The sequence below is a fragment of the Chrysochloris asiatica genome, unplaced genomic scaffold (genome assembly GCF_000296735.1).
Source record: "Chrysochloris asiatica unplaced genomic scaffold, ChrAsi1.0 scaffold00133, whole genome shotgun sequence".
NCBI classification, from domain to species: Eukaryota; Metazoa; Chordata; class Mammalia; order Afrosoricida; family Chrysochloridae; genus Chrysochloris; species Chrysochloris asiatica.
The window spans coordinates 1,647,306-1,672,268 of record NW_006408651.1 but is presented as its reverse complement, the minus strand read 5'-3'; the positions used below and the strand labels follow the sequence as shown (position 1 = coordinate 1,672,268).

At 36.5% G+C, this 24,963-nt stretch overlaps 1 protein-coding gene across 1 annotated transcript in view; it reads left to right on the top strand.

Moving 5' to 3' along the window:
* GPATCH2 (G patch domain containing 2) overlaps window positions 1-24,963 on the top strand; it is a 226,566-nt gene that overhangs the window by 11,680 nt on the left and 189,923 nt on the right. Inside the window, exons 2-5 of the mRNA XM_006869709.1 lie at window positions 1,110-1,823; window positions 7,633-7,694; window positions 11,611-11,793; window positions 12,263-12,342. Of these exons, the coding sequence (XP_006869771.1) occupies window positions 1,110-1,823; window positions 7,633-7,694; window positions 11,611-11,793; window positions 12,263-12,342 (1,039 nt within the window). The remainder of the gene's footprint in view (window positions 1-1,109; window positions 1,824-7,632; window positions 7,695-11,610; window positions 11,794-12,262; window positions 12,343-24,963) is intronic.

The window sequence follows — 24,963 nt, the reverse complement described above, 5'->3', positions numbered from 1 at the left end:
AAAAAAAAAAAAAAAGGCAAAAACCAATGTTCAAGAAACTGCTTTAGAATGAACTGTAAGAAAAAGGAAGGACCATTTTATACAGTGAGGCTCTGGTGTGGATGTGAACCAAGTTTCAGCTTCATTGGGATATGAGATTACTGTGGCCTTGGTTGCATATGCCTGTTGTTTTTGTTGTTGGGTGCCAGCAAGTGTTTTTCAACTCATAGTGACCCCATATGGCAATAGAATTGCCTCATAGACTTTTCTAGACCTTGATCTTTAAGGGATCAGATTGCCAAGTCTTGGTAGTATTTGGTTAACTTATTTTTCACACATATTCCGCTTCCTGAAGTACTTGTCTTTCGGTCCACGGATCACAGCAGTGTCTAGGTACAGCCTGTGGTAAGTAGAAGATTCCATGCTTCCTTTTTACTTAGAAACCAGAGGAGAATGAGAAAGTTTCTATACTTAATAGAAACTTCCTCTGGGAACCGGTGTAAATAACAAGGAACAGAGATTTCAGCAGAAAGGAACCTTTTCGTCATTACAGTAAAAATGTGAACACACTTGGACCTTTCATTGCTGGTACTACTTTGACCTATCTTGAAGTTATTCCTATATAATTTAAAAAAAAAAATTGTACAATAAAGGACTTAAAAAGTTTTAGGATATTTGAAACTCGTATCTTGGATAGGAAAATCAAATAGCTTTGAAATATTTCTTAGTAATGACTATTAATTTCAGTTGAATTCAGTCAGATGTATGTGAAGTCTGTTGCCATCAAATCAATTCTGAGCCCTAGCATGGCTGTAGGAGAGAACTGTGCCAAAGGGTTTTTTAGGTGTGATCTTTAAAGGCAGATCCCCCATATCTTTTCTCCTGGGGAGTCAATGGTAGGTTAGAACTGCAGAACTTTCCGGCTGCAGCCCAGTGCTTAACCACAGTGCCACCAGTACTCCTTTGTCTGTTACGGAAACCTGTTGTTGTTGTTGTGTACTGTCAATTTGGTTTTGACTGATTCCGAAGGCTGCGAATCTATACAGGAGCAGAAAACCTCATCCTTTTCCTACAGAGTTGTTGGTTAATACGGTTTCCTTTTCTTTTTCTCCTTTCTCTGAAAAATGTAGGCATTTCAGTCGAACCATGGAGGAACTGGTTCATGATCTTGTCTCGGCATTGGAGGAGAGCTCAGAGCAAGCTCGGGGTGGGTTTGCTGACACTGGAGACCATTCCCGAAGTATATCATGCCCACTGAAACGACAAGCCAGGAAAAGGAGAGGGAGGAAACGGCGGTCCTATAATGTTCACCATCCTTGGGAGACTGGCCACTGCTTAAGTGAAGGTTCTGATTCTAGTTTAGAAGAGCCAAGCAAGGACTATAGAGAGAACCACTATAATAATAAAAAGGATCATAGTGACTCCGATGACCAAATGTTAGTAGCAAAGCGCAGGCCAGCAAACTTAAATAATAATGTTCGAGGGAAAAGACCCCTGTGGCATGAGTCTGACCTTGTTGTGGACAACCTGGGGAATAGAACTCTACGCAGGAGGAGGAAGGTCAAGCGCATGGCAGTGGATCTACCGCAGGACATCTCCAACAAACGGGCAATGACCCAGCCGCTCGAGGGCTCTAGAGACCAGGACATGGACTATGATAGAGCTTACCAATATCAAGAGTTTACCAAGAACAAAGTCAAAAAAAGAAGATTGAAAATCATTAGACAAGGACCCAAAATCCAAGATGAAGGAGTAGTTTTAGAAAGTGAGGAGATAAGCCAGACCAATAAGGACAAAATGGAATATGAAGAGCAAAAAGTCTCAGATGAACTCATGAGCGAAAGGTGATTTTTAAATCTTTTGATATAAAAATATTGTCATCAATGGTTGTGATTGAATGTGTTTCTGTATTTTAATTCTGTTTTAACATAATTATAATATAGAATAATGATAGTGATAGTACCATTTAACTGTGGTTATAGATCTTAATAATTTATACTGTTTAGCACACAACAAAATTGCTTTTGTGATTTATAGTCATTTGATTGTGTTACATTGACTTAATTTTCAGCTACAAAAGAGAAGAGAGAATGTCTTTTCTGTGGAAAAGAATGTGCTTTTGAATCAACATGTTTGTAGCCCCTAGAACTGGGTACATAGTTATTTATTTGCTTAAATATAGAGGTTTAGCTTTTAATCCTGTTTAGAGTGTTAAGATGGACAAGCCTGTTCTGATTCCTAAAAATCAAAAGTTGATGGCTGCCATTAATTGTGTGTGGCTTAGATATTTTTAAAAATAGCGCAGCATGCTATGAATTATGATGATCACTTAAAATTTGTGAAATCCAATTTACAGTCTGTTGTTATTGTGTAGTGCCATTGAGTCTGTACTGATCCATAGCGACCCTGTATAGGGTTTCCAAGGAGTAGCTGGTGAGCTTGAACCGCCGACCTTGCGGTTCAAAGCAACGTTTACTTGCAGTACATTTATAGTCTCGAAGCACCTAAGATTGTCATTTGAAAAATGGGAGAAATAAAGGTCCTTTGGCAATTAGTTTAATCTTACCCACTCTAGAAAACAGGAATACCATAATGATAATTGTTAAAGTACTATTTTTGCAGCATCAAAATTTGATTGTTTTTCTTTAACACAGAAGTGATGCTTGCTACCTGAAAGATTTGAGAACTTTCATCTTTTTTGTAGTATGTCCGTAAAACCAAATACAGAACTATGAGCCCAGGGGAAAACAACAACAAAAAAACAACTCAGAAATGGTCTGAAAAAGAGAATTTGATTTTTATTTTGTTGGTTTTGTATCACTTTAATCATATAAATACTGAACTATGGATCCAGTAATAATAAACAGGACTGCAAAGATGAATAGGACCTGAATCCAGTAATAATAAACAGGACTGCAAAAAAGAATAGAAAGGCCCTTTTCTTAGAGATGGTTTGCTATATATGTAGTTTTTCTTATAAAGAAAGAAGTAAAAAAAAATTCAGAAATCCTTTGAAAAATATATGGTATTTGCATTTCTTCATTGTAAGTTTCCATGTTTATACCAGAATGAGAAGTATGCTTATAATTATGTGTATTGGGCCATGTTGACTGAGGTCTACTCAGCCTAACTTGAAAGTAATTATCTTGCTCTTTTGCTGGGAGGCTGGATGGTATGCAGAAGTGGAAATAATTTACTCAATTCTGGATTCTTTGCAGTTAGATAACCTGCTTTCTGGATTGGTTATACAAACCCCTCCTTTTTTTAATGTCTGCTTCTGTTGATCTGCTTCTTAGGACATATCCCCTAGAGGGAATAAGAGGTGTAACTCCCATCATTCACTCCTGATCATTATAAAAAAGTATTTACATATATGTTAGGCTTATAGGTGTTCATATCTGTATTAGGTTATATGTTGTTGTTGTCAAAGTGCTGTCAGGTTGATTCCAATTTATAGCGGGCCCTGTTTAGGGCTTCTGAGGAGTGACTGGTGAGTTTGAAGTGCCGACTTTGTAGTCCAGTGTTTATTCTACAGTGCCAATTGGGACTCCATTAGTATATTAGAACCAAGGACAAAGAACAAATTATTAGGGTAAACTTAATTGTAAGTTAGAATTAGCAAAAGTGTTTGTAAAAATGTTCATGAGTGAAAACATCCTCTTCGGAAACTTTTGTTGTTGTTAAGTATAGTTGAGTTGGTTCCTACCATAGCAACCCTGTGTACTGTTTCCGAGGAGCAACTGATGGGTTTGAACTGCTGACCTTGTGGTTCGCAGTCCTGTGCTTATCCTACAGTGCCACACCATGATTGTATGGATGTTGTTGTTTAGTGCCTTCAAGTTGGTTCTGACCCATAGCAGCCCTGCATAATGCAAAGTAAAATACTACTTAAATTTAAAATACTGCTTATATAGCTCTAAAAAGAAATATAGGTTTTTACATTAGGAAAGCTTTAAAAGTAGTTTCAAAAGACATTTATACCTGTTAAGAAAGTACCTTCAATGTTTAGCATTCTTTCCGTAAAAGAAATATGCACCTGACTCTAAAGTGACAGAATAAAATCATTAAAGTGTGTCGGTAGTCAAATCCCTCCTCTCTGATACCAAATGTGAGAATCAACTACAGTTCAGCTGCACAGGTAAGTACTTCTTTCTCCAACACTAACCACCATGGAGGGAGCTCTGGTAGCGTAGTGGTTACGAATCGGGCTGCGAACCTTAAGGTCAGCGGTTCGAAACTACCAGCTGCTCCTCGGGAGAAAGATGAGACTTTCTACTCCGTAAAGATTTACACCCTCGGAAACCCTGTACAGGGTCGCTATGGGTCGGAACTGACTCGACGGCACTTAACAACAACCACCACCATGGATGGCTATGTCAGATCTCAAATTAATCAGGCACGGATCTTTAAGCAGTAAACTTTGCCTAAGAAGTCTGATGCCAGCTGCAAGTTTGGGGGACCCCATGATCTACTTCTGACTTGCTGGCTACGAATCTGGGGCTTTCCAACTACTTCCTCAGATGCCTTCACTTCTGACACACAGGCAGGCTCGCTCCCCACTGCTTCCTTGAATTCTGTACCTCACTCAGAAGACTCACTCACAAAGTGGCGCCTATAGGATAAGCACCGTACCGCAAGGTCAGTTTGAACTGCAAGCTTGGCACTCCCACCAGCCACTCCACAAGAAAAAGGCCAAGACTGCTCTTTTTTACAGACTCGAAATCCCTATCCAAGGCAGCTACGAATCAGAATCGACTTGATGACAGTGTTTAACTTTGGTCTTCAGTCCATTGTTGATTATGGTTATAATAATATGGAATAAATATTTAAGAGCAATTAAAACAGTTATAGTCGGCGATACAAGAGCAAAAAGGACAATATTTGCCCAAAGCAAAGAGAAGACAGGATGGGCTAGGAAATTAGCATGAAAGGAAATAGGGAGGCCAGGGTGGAGATGAGGAAAGCGGTGATGCAGGTAAGCAGTGTCACCAGTGTCATGGCACACTAGCTGCATAGGATAAGCACTGGACCTCAAAGTCGGTTTGAATCACAGGTTGGTGGTTCAAGCTCACCAGCTGCTCCTTGGAAACCCTATAAAGGATTGCTATGAGTTTGGAACTGAGTTGATGGCACTTAACAATAACAACAAACCACTTTAATAAAGCAAATATCACAACGAATCAAGTCATAGGAAATTTTTTGTTTTCCCAGTGCATATATATTTACACTGGAAAAGTTATATTTACACTGGAAAAGTACGCAGTGGCATTATAAGATGTTTGAAATACTGTGAGAATTACCAAATGGCACTTAGAGATATGAATTAAGCACATGTTGTTAGGAAAATAGACCTTCAGTTTGTAAGAAAAATGCAGTATCTGTGAAGCACAATAAAGTGAAACCCAATAAAAAGAAGTATGCCTTACATTTTAAGCTATCCATTGGGAAACTAAAGTTACAATCATTGGGATGGTGTCTATATTTTGGAGGATGAATGAGAAAGACTTTAAAACAATGCCCAGGTTTCAAATACAGAAAATACAGGAAAGAAAGAGATGGGAGCAGGGGATTGAGATTTGTGTACATCCATTTATTCAACAAACATAATATGGTGCCATTGAGTACTGTGCTCAAAAAGTCCTACCAAAAAAGCCAGCAGAAAACTTATCTTCAGCTGCAGGTAAGTCTTAATGACCACCATTTTCATGCTGAAAATGAAAAAGGCTTGCTTGTAGTTATGTTCTCCCTGTGGTTTATTGGTCGCAGTGACAGTTGTGTGATGCCATAGACCCACTAGTTAACTGTTAGTGAGATGAAATTTAAATAAAGGACCATGGATGCATGCATGTAAACATATCTCTATGATTTCCGTATATTTTTGAGAGTGCGGGAAGGAAAGAATTAGGTAGTCTTGGAGAAAAGAAAACATAAGCATAGAGGTCAGAGATGGGATAGAGAGGAATAATTTACGTGGGAGTTTACCCATAGATTGCCTTGAAATCCAAATTTAATCTAAGTAGGAGGAAGTAATTTAAAATTTTGTAACAGAAGACAGTCTACAAGGGATGTGTGTGCATGTGCGGGCAGGCATATGCATGTGAAAGATCTACATGTATTTATTTTTAATTTTTCTTTTGTAGTAGTACATTTGTCTCAACTAATGAGCCAATGTTGTTGTATGCTGTTGAGTCAGTTCCTACTCATGGCAACCCTGTATAGGGTTTCCGAGGAGCGCCTGGTGGGCTTACATCCTAAGTACCACACCAGGACTCTAAAGAGCCAGTACAGATCCATTATTAAGTAAGGAGCTCTGGTAGCGTAGTGGTTACAAATTGGGCTGTGAACCGCAAGGTCAGCAGTTCGAAACTACCAGCGGTTCCTCTGGAGAAAGATGAGGTGTTCTGCTCCCGTAAAGATTTACAGCCTTGGGAACCCTGTGCAGCGTCACAACTCCACGGCACTTAATAACAACAACAACATTATTAAGTAAAGTCCGTACTACAATATCCTTAATTGTTCTTTACTATTTGTTTGTTTTTTAAGTGAGTCAGTTTATAGCATTTTATATGCTTATTGAAAACTTATTTTAATTGAAAGTAATCACGTGGGGAGATTTACTGATTGGTTAAAATACAAAATTATAGAAAGAAGAAAGTACCTGAAAACTTTTGAAGAGTATCACTTAATTTATTTACAGGTCAAACTTCTTGCTATATTCTTTGTTGACATGGCAGTTTCTGCTAACTAGATTATCATGTAAGTAATGCTTCTATTTGAAGTCCTGGTGTGACGCTGTAGGACAAGCACTGGACCGCAAGGTCCATTTGAACTGCAAGTTGGTGGTTCAAATCTACCAGCCTCTCCTTAGAAAGCCTTTATAGAGTCTTTATATGAGTTTGAACCAACTCCATGGCACTTAACAACAGTGCTTCTGTTAACACTAATACTGATAGGTTGCTCATCTCAGTCACATAGTTCTCTTTGTTGTCATTATTATGTTAAATTTGACTGCCATTCCCTAGAACTTCTATGACAGTGTCCTTTTTGTGTAACCCCCTCTTAATATTGGCCAGAATCATTTTTACTCAGAGTGAGCATAAACTTGATTTAGTGAATTGTCATCATTGTAAACTTTTATTTTCTCCATTGCCGAGTAATACAGAAGTTGTGAATTTTTAAGCGAAGTCTTTTCTAGAATATTTGAAAATGTGGTTATGAAAAGTAACAGCATCCTAAGGCCTATGTATTTCATGTACTCAAGAAAGGCTTAGCCTGCTTTTGATGGAGACTTTCCCCATTTTATTGAGCAGTGGTACCCTGGCCTCAAGCTGAATTACATGGCATAAGAAAGGAGCAGTGAGCATTTGATGAAAGCAGATAATAAAATGCATCAATTGTGTCAGACCTCCTTGCAGTCACATCTGGTTTACTGTCAGGGTCCCATTAGATTCCTGTGGTTTTATGTGCCAAAAATAATATGCTCTGTAGTTAATGGAACCAGCATATTTGCAGTTTGATTTAAAAAAATCTTATTTTCTTTGAGATCTTTGTCAGGCTTAAGTTCCATTTCTGAGCTGCCATGTCTCTTTAAAATTTTACGACTGAGAGATCAATTGTTGTTTTGATCTGTTTCTTTCTGTTTCCTTATTACAGTGATTCCAGCAGTCTCAGCAGTACTGATGCTGGTTTGTTTACCAACGATGAGGGAAGACAAGGTACTGACGGGCTCTGTGTTCTCTCTTTGGAAAAACGTCTTCATTTTAAGCTGTGTTTATTACGAGTGATTTCTAAGTTGATGACTGCACACACTATTAAACGGACTGGAGTTTGGTATATTGTATGGTCTTTCACAGGCTGTGACCTAAAGTTATAAATAAACCCCTTGATTGTCTCCAGGAATCAGCATGTGGAGCTAATCACATTAAGGAAGGATTAGCAATTTCCTTGAGAAAGCTTTGCATAACTTCAATCTTTTTCAATGTAGTCCCTTTTAGCAAGTTGGGAAGGCAACTGATTCCAAATATATTGAAAACTGTGTAAGCATTAATAAAGGTGGATTTACAAGCCATTTGTCATTTTTATTCAGCGTTGACATTTATTCATTCCATCGAGTTTTCAAGTAATTAGGTGATTTTCATGAATTCAGGATTATATTGAATTCATGAATTCAGAATTGTCTTATAATTTAGATCTTTTCAATCTTTGAAATTTCCTGAAGCTTTTTACACTTAACATGGCAGTGTTTTGAAGCTACCTGTTCTGGAAGAAAACATGAAAACCTTAGGAGACATACCCAAAAATACCCCAAATGTTGTCCATTTCTCTTGAGCATACTGAAGAGGTATTAAGTTTTAAGGAGAAAAAAAAAGTTAAGGCTTATTGTTTTAAATTATAAAGAAACAGTTTAATGGTATATAAAAAAAGTATAGCTGGCTCACTCTTTTTTCTTTCACTTTCCCTTTGGCAGTATCAGTAAAATAAATTAGATGACATTATTTTTTGTTTAATTTAAAAGCTGTTTGCCCCACACAAATAGAGACTGTTTTAAAAGTATAGGCATCTTGCAGTTCAGTGAACTTTACCAAAATATGTTAGAATCTCAGTGTTATGAGTGAGTCTGATTACCTTTATAATATATCTAAGTAGTTATTTAAATATAAATGTTTACCTAAGGTTGTTGTGGGTTAATGCACCAGACTGCAAAGTTATTTGAACTGCAAGATCGGTGGTTCAAGCTCACCAGCTGCTCCTTGTACACCCTATACAAGGGTCATATGGGTCAGAATTGACTCAGTCACACTTAACAACAATAGGAAGCACCGAAGGTTGTATTTAGGACTGTCGAATTATGAGCCATGAAATTAAATGAAAGCATTTTGGAAAAAAAAGAACTTTTGGCAAGGCTTTGAAAAGCAGTTTAATATGTTAGGTTTCATTGTGAGTTTACAGTATTTCACGTGCTGCATGCTTTTCTTGCATTTCATTTACTTTAATTTCTTACTTTGAGACAACCCTTTAAGATTCCTAAAAATTTTTTTTTTAATGAGGAAACCTTGGATAATAAAGTTGAAGTGACTTCTACTTTACAAAACACTAGAATTCTAATTGTGCTGTCTGACTTCAGAGCCAAAGTTGTTAATCATTAGCTATTTGATCTTCCAATTAAAAGTAAAATACAAGAAACTTTTTATATTATAATGTTGTTAATTGCTGTTGGGTTGGTTTCAACTCATAGCAACCTTGTACAGGGTTTCCAAGGAGTGGCTGGTGAGTTTGAACTACCGACCTTGAGGATAGTAGTCCAGGATCATAACCCATATCCTATACCATCACACGAGGACTACTGTAGTATATAATCATCATCGTGATATGATGTGCCGTGGAGTCGCTTCTGACTCATTGTGAACTTGTACAGGGTTTCTGAGGCTGTTAATCTTTATGGGAGCAGAAAGCCTCATCTTTCTCCTGTGAAACAGCTGGTAGTTTCGAACTGGTGACCTTAAAGTTTGAAGCCCAGTTCGTAACCACTACACTACCAATGCTTCTGGTAGTATATAGTTTCTGTTGTTAAGTGCCGTCAAGTCGGTTCCGACTCATAGCTACCCTGTAAAGGGTTTCCCAGGAGTGGCCGGGGAGTTTGAACCACCGACCTTGCACTTCAAACTGATTTTGTGGACAGGTAGCATTATCTTACTGGGAATTATGATCTAGGGAAGTCAGTTTCAAGTGACACTTCTTTTTTGTGTGCTTAAATTTGATTTTTAAAATTTTAATATGACTCACAGTTAAAGTATTGGTTGATATTTGAGTCTTGGGAGATTGTTCTCATTTTTGTTGTTTCTATTTAACTTATTTGTATTAGCCTTCAGTTGAAACAAGCTACTGATTTTGGTTTTCCAGATCCTTTTAAAATGCTCACTCATTGTACTTTGAAATACTGCTGTTTCCCATAAAGCCATTTTTCATCAAAGTCGAAGGGTGGGTTTTTTTGTTTTTTGTATGTTTTAAATTTTCTTTTAAATTGATTGCAAGTAAGATTTTGGAAATAAATAGTTGTTTTATTGAAATGGAAAAAGCTTATGACAGTTGTGATGGCTCTTTGTTGTTCGGTGCCTTAGAATTGGTTCTGACTCATACAGCCCTGTGCACAACAGAGCAGAATACTGCCCGGTTCTGTGCCATCTTCACAGTTGTTATATTTGAGCACATTGCTGCTACCATGGTGTCAATCCATCTTGTACAGGGTCTTTCTCATTTTTGCTGCCACTTTACCAAACATGATGGTACTTGTTACCACAATTCAAATGCGTGCTTCTCTGGTCTTCCTTATTCATTGACCAACTTTCGCATGCAAATGAGGCAATTGAAAATACCAGTCCTCTTCCTTGTGGTTGTTAAGTGCGATCCAGCGGATTCAGACTGGATAGGATTTCTAAAGAGCAGCTGGTAGAGTTGAACTGCCAATCTTACGGTTCAAACTAACCTTGTGGTCAAGTGCTTATCTTAAGGCGCCAGCCACATCAGGACTCCTAGTCTTTTAGGAACCAGAATTAATAGTGGAATTTGAGACTCATGAGAAGGCTTAATGTGTCTCCGATCTATTTCAGAATGCTATTTGCCTCTTATTCTTAAAGAATTTTTATCTGTGATTGGTATGGCACTGTAAGATCAGCAGTTCAAACCCACCGGATGGTTCTCAGAAACCCAATACAGCGTTGCTATGGGTTGAAACCCACTCAGTTACACTTAACAGCAACAATAATACATGTCTTTAATAAAACAAAAAGAAAACATTGCTAATTCCCTCCACTGACACATTTCAGACTGAGTTTTAAATTGATCACTATTCAGTCACACTCAGGGATGTTCTTCAGAGTGTAACTTACTGGATGTGTGACTTTTTCAAAATAACTGGCCTGCTGTAGTCAAACCCAGTTTGTTCCTAAAGCCTGTTGTACTGTCACTTTTCATTTGAAATCAACTTTTTCAAAAGTATTTCTTAATGAACTTAATCAGATTAATTTCAGTTAGTCACATCTGTTCATGATTGTTTCCCCTTTTACATTACATACAAATTATGAAATTAAGCTAATTATATACCATTATCAGCTGCAAAGAACGGGTTCCACAGTTTTTATACCATTTAATTCCCAGCAAGGAGATTAACACTTGCTTTTGCTTAATGTAGAAAGAGTAGTCAAATAATTGTACCTACAGTTGTTACTGTTTTTCACATTTCAGAATTAGTTCTTAAACTTTCCATTTTGCCTGTTGATGGCAGTACCTGTCTTATTGTTTGAATGCATTTCTGAAGTGAAGCTGTGATGTATAATAAAGAGATTTCCTTCATTGGTAATTTATGGGGTTCCAGATAGAATGCAATTAAATTAGAATTTTATATAAATAGCAAGTAATTTTTGGTGGAAGTATGTCACACATACTATTTGGAAATACATGTCCTAAAAATTAAATACAAATATTTGGGACATAGTTGTAGTAAATATACTTGTTGTTTTTCTGTATTCAAGTTTAACTAATGTCCTGTGTTACTACTTGATGAACCTGACAACCATAATTGTGTGGTTTGGGATGATAAAACTGAATCTTTGGGGGTTTGTGGTATTTTTACAGGTGATGATGAGCAGAGTGACTGGTTCTATGAAAAAGAATCAGGTGGAGCCTGCGGTATCACTGGAGTCGTGCCCTGGTGGGAGAAGGAAGATCCTACTGAGCTAGACAAAAATGTACCAGATCCTGTCTTTGAAAGTATCTTAACTGGTTCTTTCCCCCTTATGTCACATCCGGGCAGAAGAGGTCAGTAGCTGTGTGACTGGTGGATACGATGATAAATCCTGGAGTCTCCCTTGAAAGTGGATAGGCTAACATGAAAAGGAAGGGATCTAATACAAGATACTAAATGTCAACATGGTGGCACTAATTCAGCCACTACATTTACCACGCTTTCAAATGACCAGCAAAATTGACTTGCTTTTTCGCTGGAGCCATTGGAAAAAATGTTGGAATAGATGGAAGGTGAATTAGGAGAAAGGACAGCCTTAGATAATATCCTAGTGCTTGAATAATGGATAGTTAGGAGCTGAATGCTTTAGAACCCAACTAGGCATTGCTTCAGATCTTTTAAATGTGGGTTTTGCATTTTCCCTACTAGTATTCACGGTGTGTTCCCACCCCCCATACTTAATTTTAATTCTACATTAATAGGGTCTTCTTATATGCTTCAGCGATTATAGACTTTCCTAAATTGAGTGCTTTGATTTTTCAGGTTTCCAAGCTAGACTCAGTCGTCTTCATGGAATGCCTTCAAAGAGTATTAAAAAATCTGGAGGGACCCCAACTTCAATGGTAGGCATGCTTTTTTATTTAATGGCCTTGTTTGGAAATGTTTCCATTTCTATGGAATAAAAAGTCACATCCTCATCCTTTTTTTCATATTCTAATGTTATACCTAAAAATAATCCATTTTTTTGTAGGCTACAAACTGGACCAGTGAGATTCCCCTATAAACCAAATCTTCTAATGCTAATAAATTAGTTACGTTTTGAACATCTGGGGAATGACATTCGAGGGAACCTGGCTCCTGTCCTCTTCCCTGGAGGAATATCACTGAAGTGAGAGCCTCTTTGATGAAAAGATGGGGCTGTTTTTGCTGGAGGACGGTATTCTTCCTTTTAGCCAGAAGTGAATCTGATTGGGGAGGCTCTCTAGGCACCTAGGTTGGCCCAGGGTGGGTAGAGACTACTGTAAATTATATATATTTTTCTCTTTTATAGTTTTTTTTTTTTTGAACCCTTGATTCCTTTTTTTTTTGTTTGTTTTGCCAAATTGTTGCCAAAATTGGGAAATTTAAAAACTTTCAGATTTAACGTAAGCATTCCTTCATGTTTCTGTTGTGACTGGTTAAGAATTAATTTTTACATGTCCTGTTGTAACTGAAGAATGGGATACCCTGATATGGATGGTTCATTTTTAGAGGAGTGTTATTATAATCAGCATTATAAAAAAAATGTTTGCATTTTACTCAGGGTGTTTTATGAAGGGCTAAGATTGATAATTTTTTATCAAGGGTTAAGTAAGGTTGATAATTTTTGGTAGAGTTTGTATTTTATTCAGTTGGCTTCCTACTTGGATTATCTGCTCTATACTGCAAACCCATTGTACATTATGGCAGAGTTTTCATTGTATTAATGAAAATTGCCTTAATTATAAACTACACATAACGATAACTCGTTTGCACTAACAGATTCAGTTACTGTCACTATTAAATTATCTGCTTTTCTGATACCTGAAGCCAATCAAAATGATGATTTTTGACTTTGAACTTAATGAAATCATGTAAAAGCTGGGATTTCAACAAATACTGTATGACTTTGAATCATGTTTTGGATCTAAATCAAGAGATGCTTGCATATCCTTAGAATGGCAAATCATATGTATCACTGTGAGTATCTGAAATTGGTATGAGCTTATTTTTAGCAAACAGGAAGAAACCAGCATTTTTATTGATGCTATACTTGATACTACCTTCAGGCCATTTGAGTTCCTCAAGACGGTTATGTTAGGATAATTAACATTTTTATTAAGTTCTAATGATTGATTAAAATGTGATTTAGTACATGTATTTTTATATTATATATAGATTGTTAATTCAGCATTTAATGGCCAACTTAAATATGATCTTTGGAAAAGAAGCGTAAAGTTGACTCTTTTACGTAAAGATTTTACAGTCTCAAATCAGTAAATGTTTTACGTTGCAGTGTCTTACAGATCACCTTTTAGATTGCCTTTTTAGACTGGAGAGATTAAAAATGATAAAGTACAAGTTGTGTCTTGTTACCATTGCATATTTATCTAATTCATATTTCAAAGATATTTGGTAACTGTAAGTTAGCTTTTGTGTGCTTTGTTCTTTGGAATGGAAAAATCATGATTTTTTTTTGTTGTTGTTCCTTTTCTGAATTGCATAAATGCTTTTATTTTATTTTGAATAATGTCTGTCTTTTAGATATGAATAAGTCACTTTAAAACCTTGGCCTATGAACTTTGCCTTACCAATCATGAATCTAGATGAATGCTATCTAGTTCTTGGTTCAGTTTTACCTATTTTTATTTTTGGTTCACTGCTTGCTTGAGCATAGCTGGGATTTGTAGCCCATTTTCTAGGCTTATTGCAATCTCACTGTGGTATTTTATAGAAGCTATTACAACTGATAGATTTGCTTCATGGTATTGATGATACATGGCTTAACCATACTACAAGCTGCCTTCCCTCTCTAAATTGTAAAAAGGTGATTAAGTTTCACTTGATGGAGATATGCTATATATATGTGTTTGTCATGGAACTCTAGTGTATCAGACCATAAACTGTTTTCCTGGTCTCTGTTTTTTTGTATGCAAAATTTTACTGAAAATAATGGGTTCCTTAATTTCTTTTTTTCCAATTCTGAATTGTCCTTTGGCTTTTTAAGCACTGTAACATGCTTTTCAATAAAATATCTGACTTGGGCAAGAAAGGTAAGAGTTTAAATTTGTGCTGGTATTTTTCTAATTTTCTGTGCAATGTTATTTGTTACTGTTCATAGTCTCCATATATAAAATTAAAAAATGGATGCTTTCACAAGACAAATATCTTTGAACAGTGCCTGTAATATCTGGTAATAAGAAATGAAATTTTGAATACCTTAGGCTTTCACACTGGAAAGTTCGAGTCCTTCTAAGGAAGATTAATTTTCTCAGCAAAGTTAAACACATGTAGCTACAACTCTGCTTAAACAAACAAATGATGACTGAACAAATATCATGTAGTATCTTAGAAGGGAATAACATAGAATCCTTTACTGAAACATTCATATAAAAAATGGTGGGGAGAATTTTTCAATTCAATTGCTTCACTTTATAGAGAGGCAGTAATGATTGTAGAAAAACATTCAAATTTTGAAGTTAGACCTTCGTGGTTCTACCATGCTGGTTCTTCTTTTTGCTTCTAATTAACATTTCTGAGCCTCGTTTTTCTCTCTGTTAAATAGAAACAGTATATACTTTGCAGAAGTGTTCTTGGGATATAGTGAGATTATGTGTGTGCATAGTGAGCCCAGCACCATCTTTGTCACACAGTATATTTTAAATAAATGATAGTTACTGTTATCATTGGAGTCCTGGTATGGTGCTGTAGGATAAACACTGGACTACTAACTACTAGGTTGGCAGCTCAGACCCACCAGCTGCTCCTCAGAAGCCCTATATAGGACGCTATGAGTTTGAACTTACTCAACAACACGCTATCATTAGCTGTATTGAGCATAGAACCTATGATTTAAAGAACACTTATTCGTATTGTGAGTCAAAATACAGATTTTTTTAGATTTTAAGACTTTATATTCATGTTTTATGTATAATATGCCTTTATATGTGATAATTAAAATGCCTTTGCATTGTAACTTTATATTTTTTATACTTCATTCATATTTGAGTTGGCTTCTGTTTTTAATACGGTATTCGAAGAACAGTTTTGGATGAATTTTACATCTCAAAATTTTAATTACAAACTGGAAACATGTACATCCACCTATTCCCTGCATCCTTCCTCCAATCTTTGTTGGTTTCGTTTGTTGAAGAACCCGTACTGTTAAGGAGGTTTTGGTGCAGACAGATCTAATTTTTAAAATTAATATTGTATGTATGTTTGAGCTGTGCATGTTAAGAGTCTTGAGAATTAAGTGTTGAGAGGAATTTCTATTACTGTCCTTCAGATAAACACAAGTTTATCAGTGGCCAACAAGCCATCCTCTCATATTCTTCTCTTTTAGGGAATTAAGTAAATGATAAATTAATGAAATGTAGCATAATGTTGCTGTTAACCTCCAAAGGATTCCTGGGATTAGTATACATTCAAGGTAAATCCCTACATTAGCAGAATCCATGTGTAAATATAGTTCAGAAACATGGTTTCAGAATTAGTGTTTGGGGATACAGTATTTACTCAGTAACCCTGTGACATTCCAGTTAGCCAGAATACTGTAATCCTACTACCAAAGGTTAGTGTTTTAGCATTTTAGTGTTTTTTGTAGGTGAGATGAAAGATTTTTATTCTTTTCTTTTTAGATTATTTTTTTTTAAAAACTAGGTTTTAGTTACGTTGTACTGAAAGTTAGCAATTAAATTGTGTAGTGTTTTGAAAGGTCAGCATAAAATACTGCACCTCAAGTTAAATGTAAGTATTTACACACAAATTGTACTTAAGTATTATATAGGGTTTTCTTTAAACGTTTGAATTGTGAAGTTGGGAGTAAAGGGCCTTCGTTTGTTTGCATGGTTGTATTGAGTACAGGTGTGGAATAGTGGTGGTGTTGGCAGTGGCAGTGATGGTGGCCGGTGCTTTTCCAAAGAAAATGAATCTGCCTCCATCGGCTTTTATTTTATACCTTGTTATCAAGTTTAAATAGCTGAAAAAAATGTGAACATTGAAGCTTAATCTAAATTGCATTACATATAAATAACTATACCATTGTATTCATCAGTAGCCATGCTGTCATAATTGATTATTACATAGCTTAGGCCGTTTCTAAACATGAAAAGGAATAATGTAGATAGATACTTCCTTCTCCTATGAAGTCACAGAAAACCAGGATTTCATGAATAACATTTTAACAATGATAATCATACTGTAACGATTCACTATTTTGCTTACCTTTTCTTTGTTGAAAAAGGTAGAAAGTAAGAATGTTTAGTCTGATTTAAAGTTCTTTACGAGTCTGGTGTGGCGCCGTAGGATAAGCACTGGACCACAAGATTGGCAGTTCAAACTAACCAGCTGCTGCTCCTCAGAAACCCTATGCAGGGTTGCTATGAGTCTGACCCGACTTTGATGGCACTTAACAACAGCAATAGTTCTTAACAGTGCAATAATCATTTAAAATCAAGCTTGCCTTAAATAAGGGAACGAAATAAAATTTTCTCTTAGAATAGTCTAAGATAAAGGAGAAATTTTATGATAGATTAAAACTGTGAAATGAATGGAAAAACAAAACAAAAAAGCACAGCCTATCTCCTCAACTGTAGTTTCACCTTATGCTAACTAATGATCAATGAAATTAATTGATTAAAAGTTTTCTTATAATCCCTGTGAATTGATTTTTCTCTGTATTCTTACAGCATTTTCAGACATTTTGCAAAGCACAAAAGAATTTTTTAAGTTTTTATTGTTAATTGAGCGATAGTTTATATGGGAGAACATCGGTTTTACACTCATTGTTTCATTGTGGTGATTACAATCGCCTCTGTGCATCATCATTCAACAGTATTTGCTTCTATTCCCTCTGGGGATTTTTTGTGGGTGGGTGGGAGAGGGATGTATACCAAAATACTCATTTAAACAACCACACATTCTGCAAGCTTGCCTCCTGGATGCTAGCAAACAGTCTTTCTCTTTCCATGAGTCTAGAGTCCTTAGCTGCTCTATCTCTCGATGTCATCATCTCTGCCTCCATCTCTGGTGTCACTGCTTCTATGGATAGGATCCCACATCCTGCTTGTGCTCTTCTCCCTTGATGGTCCTAGAGGCCTCTGTTCCTGGACTGTAAGATTAACTACTCCCCCCTTTATGTTACAAAACTTCTACCTTTACAGTTGTGACAATTACAATTAGTCATAATAACTACTCACTTTTGAATCATAAGAATCTTATCCCCCATCTCGTTTCACCAGATCTGTCTGGACAAGATGCAAACTATTCAGTGGGAATTCTACCTTCCCCCACACACTCTGAAACTAAACTCTCTCATAAAAACTTGTAAGCCAGTCACTTTGTAACTTTATAGCCCCCCCCCTCATTTTAGGTAGCCAGTGCCTAAGTTGCCCGTCCCTATCACCCCTGCATACAGAGGGGGTAGGATGAAGACTTCTTCCATCTCAATTGGTATTTTGAGCTATTATATCCTTAGTGGTTACGAATTGGGCTGTGAACCGCAAGGTCAGCAGTTCGAAACTACCAGCTGTTCCTCGGGAGAAAGATGAGACTTTCTGCTCCTGTAAAGATTTACAGCCTCAGAAACCCTGTGCTGGTCCGCTATGAGTGGAACCAACTCCACAGCACATAACAACAACAGCATCCATAGGCATAGGTCCAGTTCATCAAATTGTAGCAATTTACACTTGTTTCCCTTATCAAGTTTTTTTCAATCTTCTTTTAGTTGAGTTCTGATTATCGAGCCATAAAGGCTAGCCCAAAAGGGTGCTATATGCAAGTTTGGGAGTTCTTGTGTTTATCCCCTCACTTCATATCAGCTGGATGCTTCACTCTTAGCTTTAGTCTTCAGTGGCTATGTACTTGTCCATGGGCTCAGGAGATCCCAGGTCTCATCCTTCTTCGGACCAACCAATCTTTCCTCATCTCTTTCTCATCTCCAAGTCATCAGGGGTCTGGGGGATATGGTCAGACTCAGTCTATATCTTCATTGTTGCCTTTCCCCCACTTCTACTCACCAGTAGACCAACATGGGTGCCAGCAAGCTTACATGGCTGGTTCTGTGATCCCTTTGAGTTTCAGTCTTGGAGGGGGGTGGGGGTTGTCCTGAAGGAACATGATTGCTTGCCTTGATGGCTGTCCAGCGAACAACTTGTAGTAGCCATTTAGACTGCTGTTTTTGTTTTTGATTTTGATTTTTCCTGCTGGTATTTCTTTCAAGAAGTATCTTCTGTTCCTCTAGCTGCTCCAGACTATTTTGCTTGTCCTTTCAGGTGGGAATGTCCCACCTTGGGAGGTTCTGGATGGGGCTCAGGATTACATCTAAGGTCCTATACACTACCAAGGCTCTGCAAGAAGCCTGTTTCACAGGGCAAGTTCTAGAGCCCCTTTTAGGTGTTTCAATGAGTTATAGGCTGAAGACAAGCTTACAAGCTTTCAGTAATCATGTTTTCTGATATTTCTTTTTATCCCACTCTAGTGTCTACTTTACAATAGTAAGCAAGGGAAACCAATATTTATAAGACAGTCAAGCATCATAACATTATTTCCCCTCTTTTATACAGACTGTCCCTTGATCTCTAAAATAATATGTATTTTAAATGATACTATGGTAAGGATTAGTTCATGTTATTCTAATCTATTACTTTGTATGTTAATAACTTAGTTTTCATCATGAAATCAGCTTGAGTTTTAGATTTCGTGCTAGAAATTGTTACTTTTACTTTTAAAGCTTATTTAGAAATAGAAGCAGATTTTGGCTCAGAAAAATTCTGAATGGAATTATAATAACCATTTCTTATATGAGACATTTTAATAAAGTCTTTTGTGTGATTTAAAATTCTCTATTTTGATGCCATTGTTCACAGCTTTATATTTAGTTTTAGAAATTTACATTTATTTGATATTTTGAAATATTAATGTAATTTTCATTATATTCTATTAAAATGGTAAGCATTAAATTCTTATTGTATCACATGTTTTTAAAAGTAGGACAGATGTATGAAAATTTAATAAGTGGAAAAATCATAGTATATTCAGTTACTCATTCAACTCATTCAAGTGCTTGAATGCTTACCTGTTGTCTTTAATAATTCTTAAGAACTTTTACAAAAAATTTAAAAAACAGATTTAATTCTGATAAATTGAATTTTGTCAATATTTGCCAATATACTCCTCCAACTCAATGTGTTCAACGTGTTTGTCCTTGCTTCTCTGATAATTTGATGTGAAAATTGGCTTGATATATTTTTCATTTAGGTTTGTGATGATGCTTCTGAAATCTGGAACCTTAACAAAATGTTGTTAATAATGATAAGAAATACTTATAATGATGGTTACTGTGTGTGGACATTTTTCTAAGTGATGATTATATATTTTAATCCAGTTCCTCTTAATAAATTCCTATAATGTAGGTTAACATAACTTAAGTATGTCATTATATTTTTTTTGTTTGGTGAGCCATATTTAATGCAGCCTGCAAGGTTCTTCATTCTGATGTCATGTAGCTGGTAAACATAAATCAGTTCTCCTTATAAAGCAGTCTTCATTCCTGGTTTCAAAATGCCATTGGCATTGTGAGTTGTTTTGACATACAAAAAGCTTGGGGGAAAATTCCATTATCTTTCAATTCCATTTTTCCTGATATCCGTAAGTAGTCTTTGTTATCTTAAGTTGCAAGCAAAATCAAGATAGGTGCCATAATAAAGCAGATAATGAAAATGCTTGACTGTTTTTAGTTGAGCGATCGCTGGGGGCTCAATCCTCCATTTGTATTCTTCCTATTTCATAAGTAGATCACGGTGGTGGTGTTTATGTGCTATGGAGTCGGTTCCAACTCATAGTGACCCTGCACAGGGATTCTGAGGCTGTAAATACTAGCATTAGAAGTATAAGCTAAGACTATATTCGGAGGCTAAGCTCCATTTCTTTTGCCCAGAAGGTGGAATTCAGTCTAAAACACCTATATTTTTGCTCTAGTGAACTTTTGGGTTGTTGCTGTTGTTGTGAAGTACTGTCGAGTTGTTTCCAACTAACTCATAGTGACCCTGCATAGTGTTTCCAAAGAGCGGCTGGTGAATTTGAACCGCTGACCTTGCTGTTCCAGTTGACCTTAAGGTCAAATGCATATCTTAGAGTGCCACACCAGGGCTTTTGGGTTGTTGTTGTCAAGTGCCGTAGAGTCCATTCCGACCCATAGTGACCTTGTGTAGGGTTTCTGAGGAGCAGCTGGTAAGCTTGAACTGCTGACTTTGCACTTCAAATGACTTTGCAGTCCAGCGCAGTTAAACCATAGCACCGCACCAGAGCTTTTGGGTGGTGGTGGTGGTTATGTGCCATGGTGTCGGTTCCGACTCATAGCGACCCTGTACAGGGTTTCTGAGGCTATAAATCTTTACGGGAGCAGAAAGCCTCATCCTTCTCCCATGGAACAGCTGGTAGTTTCGAATTGCTGACCTTGTATCTACTAATTCAACAATCTTTGCTGAGTCACTACTATCTGCTTACTATTATCCTAGGCTCTGAAGTATCCTTCATGGTGCTGCGGGTTAAGCATTGGGTTCTGAACTGAACATCCACCAGCCGCTCTGCAGGAAAACAATGAGGCTGTCTGCTCCTATAAAAGATTTACAGTCTTGGAAACACTAAGGAGCATCTCTACTCTTTCCCATAGGGTTGCTGTGATTCTGAATCAACTTGATGGTAGAGGGTTCTAGGCCTTGGGAGTTACAAGGCGAATAAGATCAACAGGGCCCTTAGCGCTTATATTTTCATGAGTAGCAATACACTTGAGTGATTACATAACAATGGCCATTGAGAAAATTGAACACGGTGCTATGATAGTGATTTATAAAGATGATTGGAGAGAGTATGATTTGCAGGCTAGAACAACAGTCCATGTTGGACAATCTAGCCATTGCAGGCTAGAACAACAGTCCATGTTGGACAATCTAGCCCCTTTCTCCACATCACTCTTTTAGCAATCTGAGGAAAAAGTAAGGATGGAATTACCTAGGCCTGTTGGTTTTAGAAGTTGGAATAGATCTTACACATCTGATCAGGTTGACCAAAGCTTTTGGAAGTGATTATTGGTGGATTTACAAATGGTTGTAAATGTCATTTTTGTTTAAGCATTAAGTGCTGATGCTTTTGAGTCTTCTAAACAGAAATTTTGCAGTTCGTAAGTATTTATATTTAATGTTGTAAGAATTCCCTTTAGCAGTTACTTGGTTACAAGTTGGGCTGCCAACCTCAGGGTCAGCAGTTCGAAACTACCAGCCTTTCGGTGGGAGAACAATGAGACTTTCTGCTCCTGTAAAGATCTACAGCCTTGCAAACCCTACACAGGGTCGCTATGAGTTAGAACCGACTCCACGGCACACCACCGCCACCGCCACAGTCCTTCTATTACATGTTTTAAAGGCATGAAATGCCATATGTCTGCTTTGATTATTTTCGCTTCAGTGTTTGCATGAACATTGTTAGCCAGTCTTAGGTAATAAAGAATTGGCTAGCTTTAAGGATTACATAGGATATGATCTGTAGTCCTTTTATTGAATCTCCTTAAGGGCATCTATTGTTGTTGTTAGTGCCATATTCAGTTCTGATTCATAGTGGCCCTGTTTTTCTTTCTAACTGGTACTAAAGGAATTCTGAGTTTTTGAATGTTAACTTTTGAAAAAAACTGTGAGACTCGAAACTTAGGTTTCTTTTTAACTAGAAATAATTGTCCAATTCAAAATTCAATTGCGTTCTTATTTTGAGGAAAGACTCAGGAGCTTTTGTTTGTTGAACCCTTTTTGTACCCTTTAAAATCATTATAAATGATCAAACCACAGAATTTCAAGACAAATTTGACATTCATATTTATTAATATAATATTTTTACTATTCACTAATCCTACTTCCTCATATGGCATCTCAAAACATTGTTGTTGTTAAGTGCCGTCTAGCTGGTTCCAACTCCTAACGACCCTGTATAGGTTTCCAAGGAGCGGCTGGTGATTTTGAACTGCCAGCCTTGCAGTTCATACCAACCTTGAGGTTGAGTGCTTATCCTATAGCACCACACCAGGACTACAACATACCAAACTTTTGAAATTGACTGTTTTTGAGTAAATATCAGTTAATCTAACTTTTTTTTTTAATTGAACATAACCTCATAGTCATTATAATCATGTTTTTCCTCATTGTAATCATGTTATTGAAATGCCTTTACTTTCTATTGCAGTACTCCTTAAAGGTGCTAGCTCACTAGCTGACTGGATGAGTTTTCCTTCCTCCTATTCCTTTCAATGGAGTCCTGGTGTAGTATTATAGTATAACCTCAAGGTTGACAGTTTAAACCCACCAGCCACCCCTTGAGAAACCCTGTATAGGTTGAGTTGGAACAACAACAGTAGATTAAACAGTTAACTTTTGCCTTGTGCCTCAATAATATGAAAAAAAAAAAAGTTAATTTATTGGAGGCAAATAAAGTATATACATACAATGTATTAAACGTACAATTTATGTTTGTTTATTGAACATTCAGCCAAGTACCTAGTGCATCTTGTTGTTAAGTGCAATCGAGTTGGTTCTGACTCCTAGCAAGCTGGTATAGGGTTTCCGAGGAGAAGCTGGTGGGCTTGAACCACTGGCATACGGCTCAAACTGACCTTGCTGTCTAGGGCATTAACCTGCAGTACCACACCAGGACTCCACACCTAGTACATGTAGCTATTCAACAATTGCTATACTTGTAAAAGTCTCTAGTACTTTCCCTTGCTGTGGCACTACATAGATATCATTTGTACATTCATTATGATTCTTTGCCTGAGGGAATACAATTAAAAGATTTTAATCATCTTCCGTGTTTTACTCTCTTTTTCATTGTATTTTGTTTTCTGATAAAGGAGTCCGAGTTTTTGATTCAGTAAAGAATATTGCCTGCTATTTTAGGTTAACACAGTTCCTTAGAAAAGCAGATCTATTCTGGCTGGTAATGCATTTAATTGTATAGTTTTTATGATATCATATATTAGACATTGCCAAAAAGAGAGGAAAATTTTAGAGAACATTTTTGGATTTGATGGATTACCACTCTTGAAAGGGAAACAAAACACTAAATATTTCTAATCCCGCATTATTTACCGCATGGGTGGTTAAATGCTACTTTAAGCCTCATAAAATTAAAAGGGAGAAATCTGCCAACTGTAGCAGGAATTGGATTTAGGAAGAGTGGTACAGAGCCAAAATATTGCTACAGAATTAAATGTCAAAAATCTTCTTTAATAGTAGATATATAGTTCACAGTGCCTGGTTATGATTAATACATTTAATCTAAATCACTGAAAGTTGCACTCTCCTTTTCCATAAAATACAATGGGACACAAATCAGTTTTACTGTAGATGGATAACAATTGGAAAATAATGCATCTTCCCGCCCAATAAATTGTCAGTTATACCTTTTAACTAAAATCAATTCATCTTTCCAAAATTTATTGCAATTTCTAATAATAAATCTCCTCAAATGTTTATTCATTTGCTTTTTGATACATTTGTGCCACTTTTGCTATGGTCTAATGTTTTCTCTTTTGATTCATTGTAAATTAGAAAATCTATTTTGAGTCAGTTTTCTAGTTAAGAAGTTAAAATCTATAACCCAGCATCTTTTCCACTCTCCTTTGTACATATTAATACCCTTGAACTTGAACTTAAACGCAATCCAGTAAATTCTTTTCAGAGAGAGATTAAAAGACTTTTCAATGCAACTTCTTGATTAAGGGCCAGATTCATAAAACAAGTACTTAGGAGGTTGTTATATGACTGTTGCCATAGATCCATTTTTGAATCAAAAAGGAGTTGTCAGTGGAGAGACAGAGTCAGAGAGAGAGAGAGACAAACAGAGGAAATGGTTGGGGTTGAGTCATCATTTCATTTCAGTATTTGGTACAAAGCAGAGGAAATGTCCATTTTAATTAAGATCCTTTTATGCTGCTATTAATGGGAACCTGCTTATGCTTATCTTTTCTGTTGATAATCATAACCCAAAAGTAATATTTAAAAGAAGATCAAGGAATTAGCTATATTCTGTGTCTTAATGTCTATATATTCTTTTTAACTTTCACAGATACATTTTAAATCTATAGACACACGATTTCAAATTGTCCTTTTGTATTGTATCCTGAGTATGTGAAATCAGATTGGTTTTACACACAAACATGTTTTGGAATGTAATCAACATTGATTATAATTTAGTACATGATACATGAGTATTACCTATTCTTTATACTTCGGATGTTACCATTAGATTTAGTTTTTAGATTTTTTAGAAAATAATAGAACATCAACACTGTCTCTTGTTATTTCAGTTTTGCACCTTTCTTCACATTACAGAATGAAGTCAGGTTAGACAGCCTTTCCCTCCCATCTGCCTGTACTTTGCTGTTATATAAAATTTCAATATGAAGGTAAAACTCAGTCTGCTTTTAAGTAAAAATGTGTTTGCAGTCAACATGTTATGTG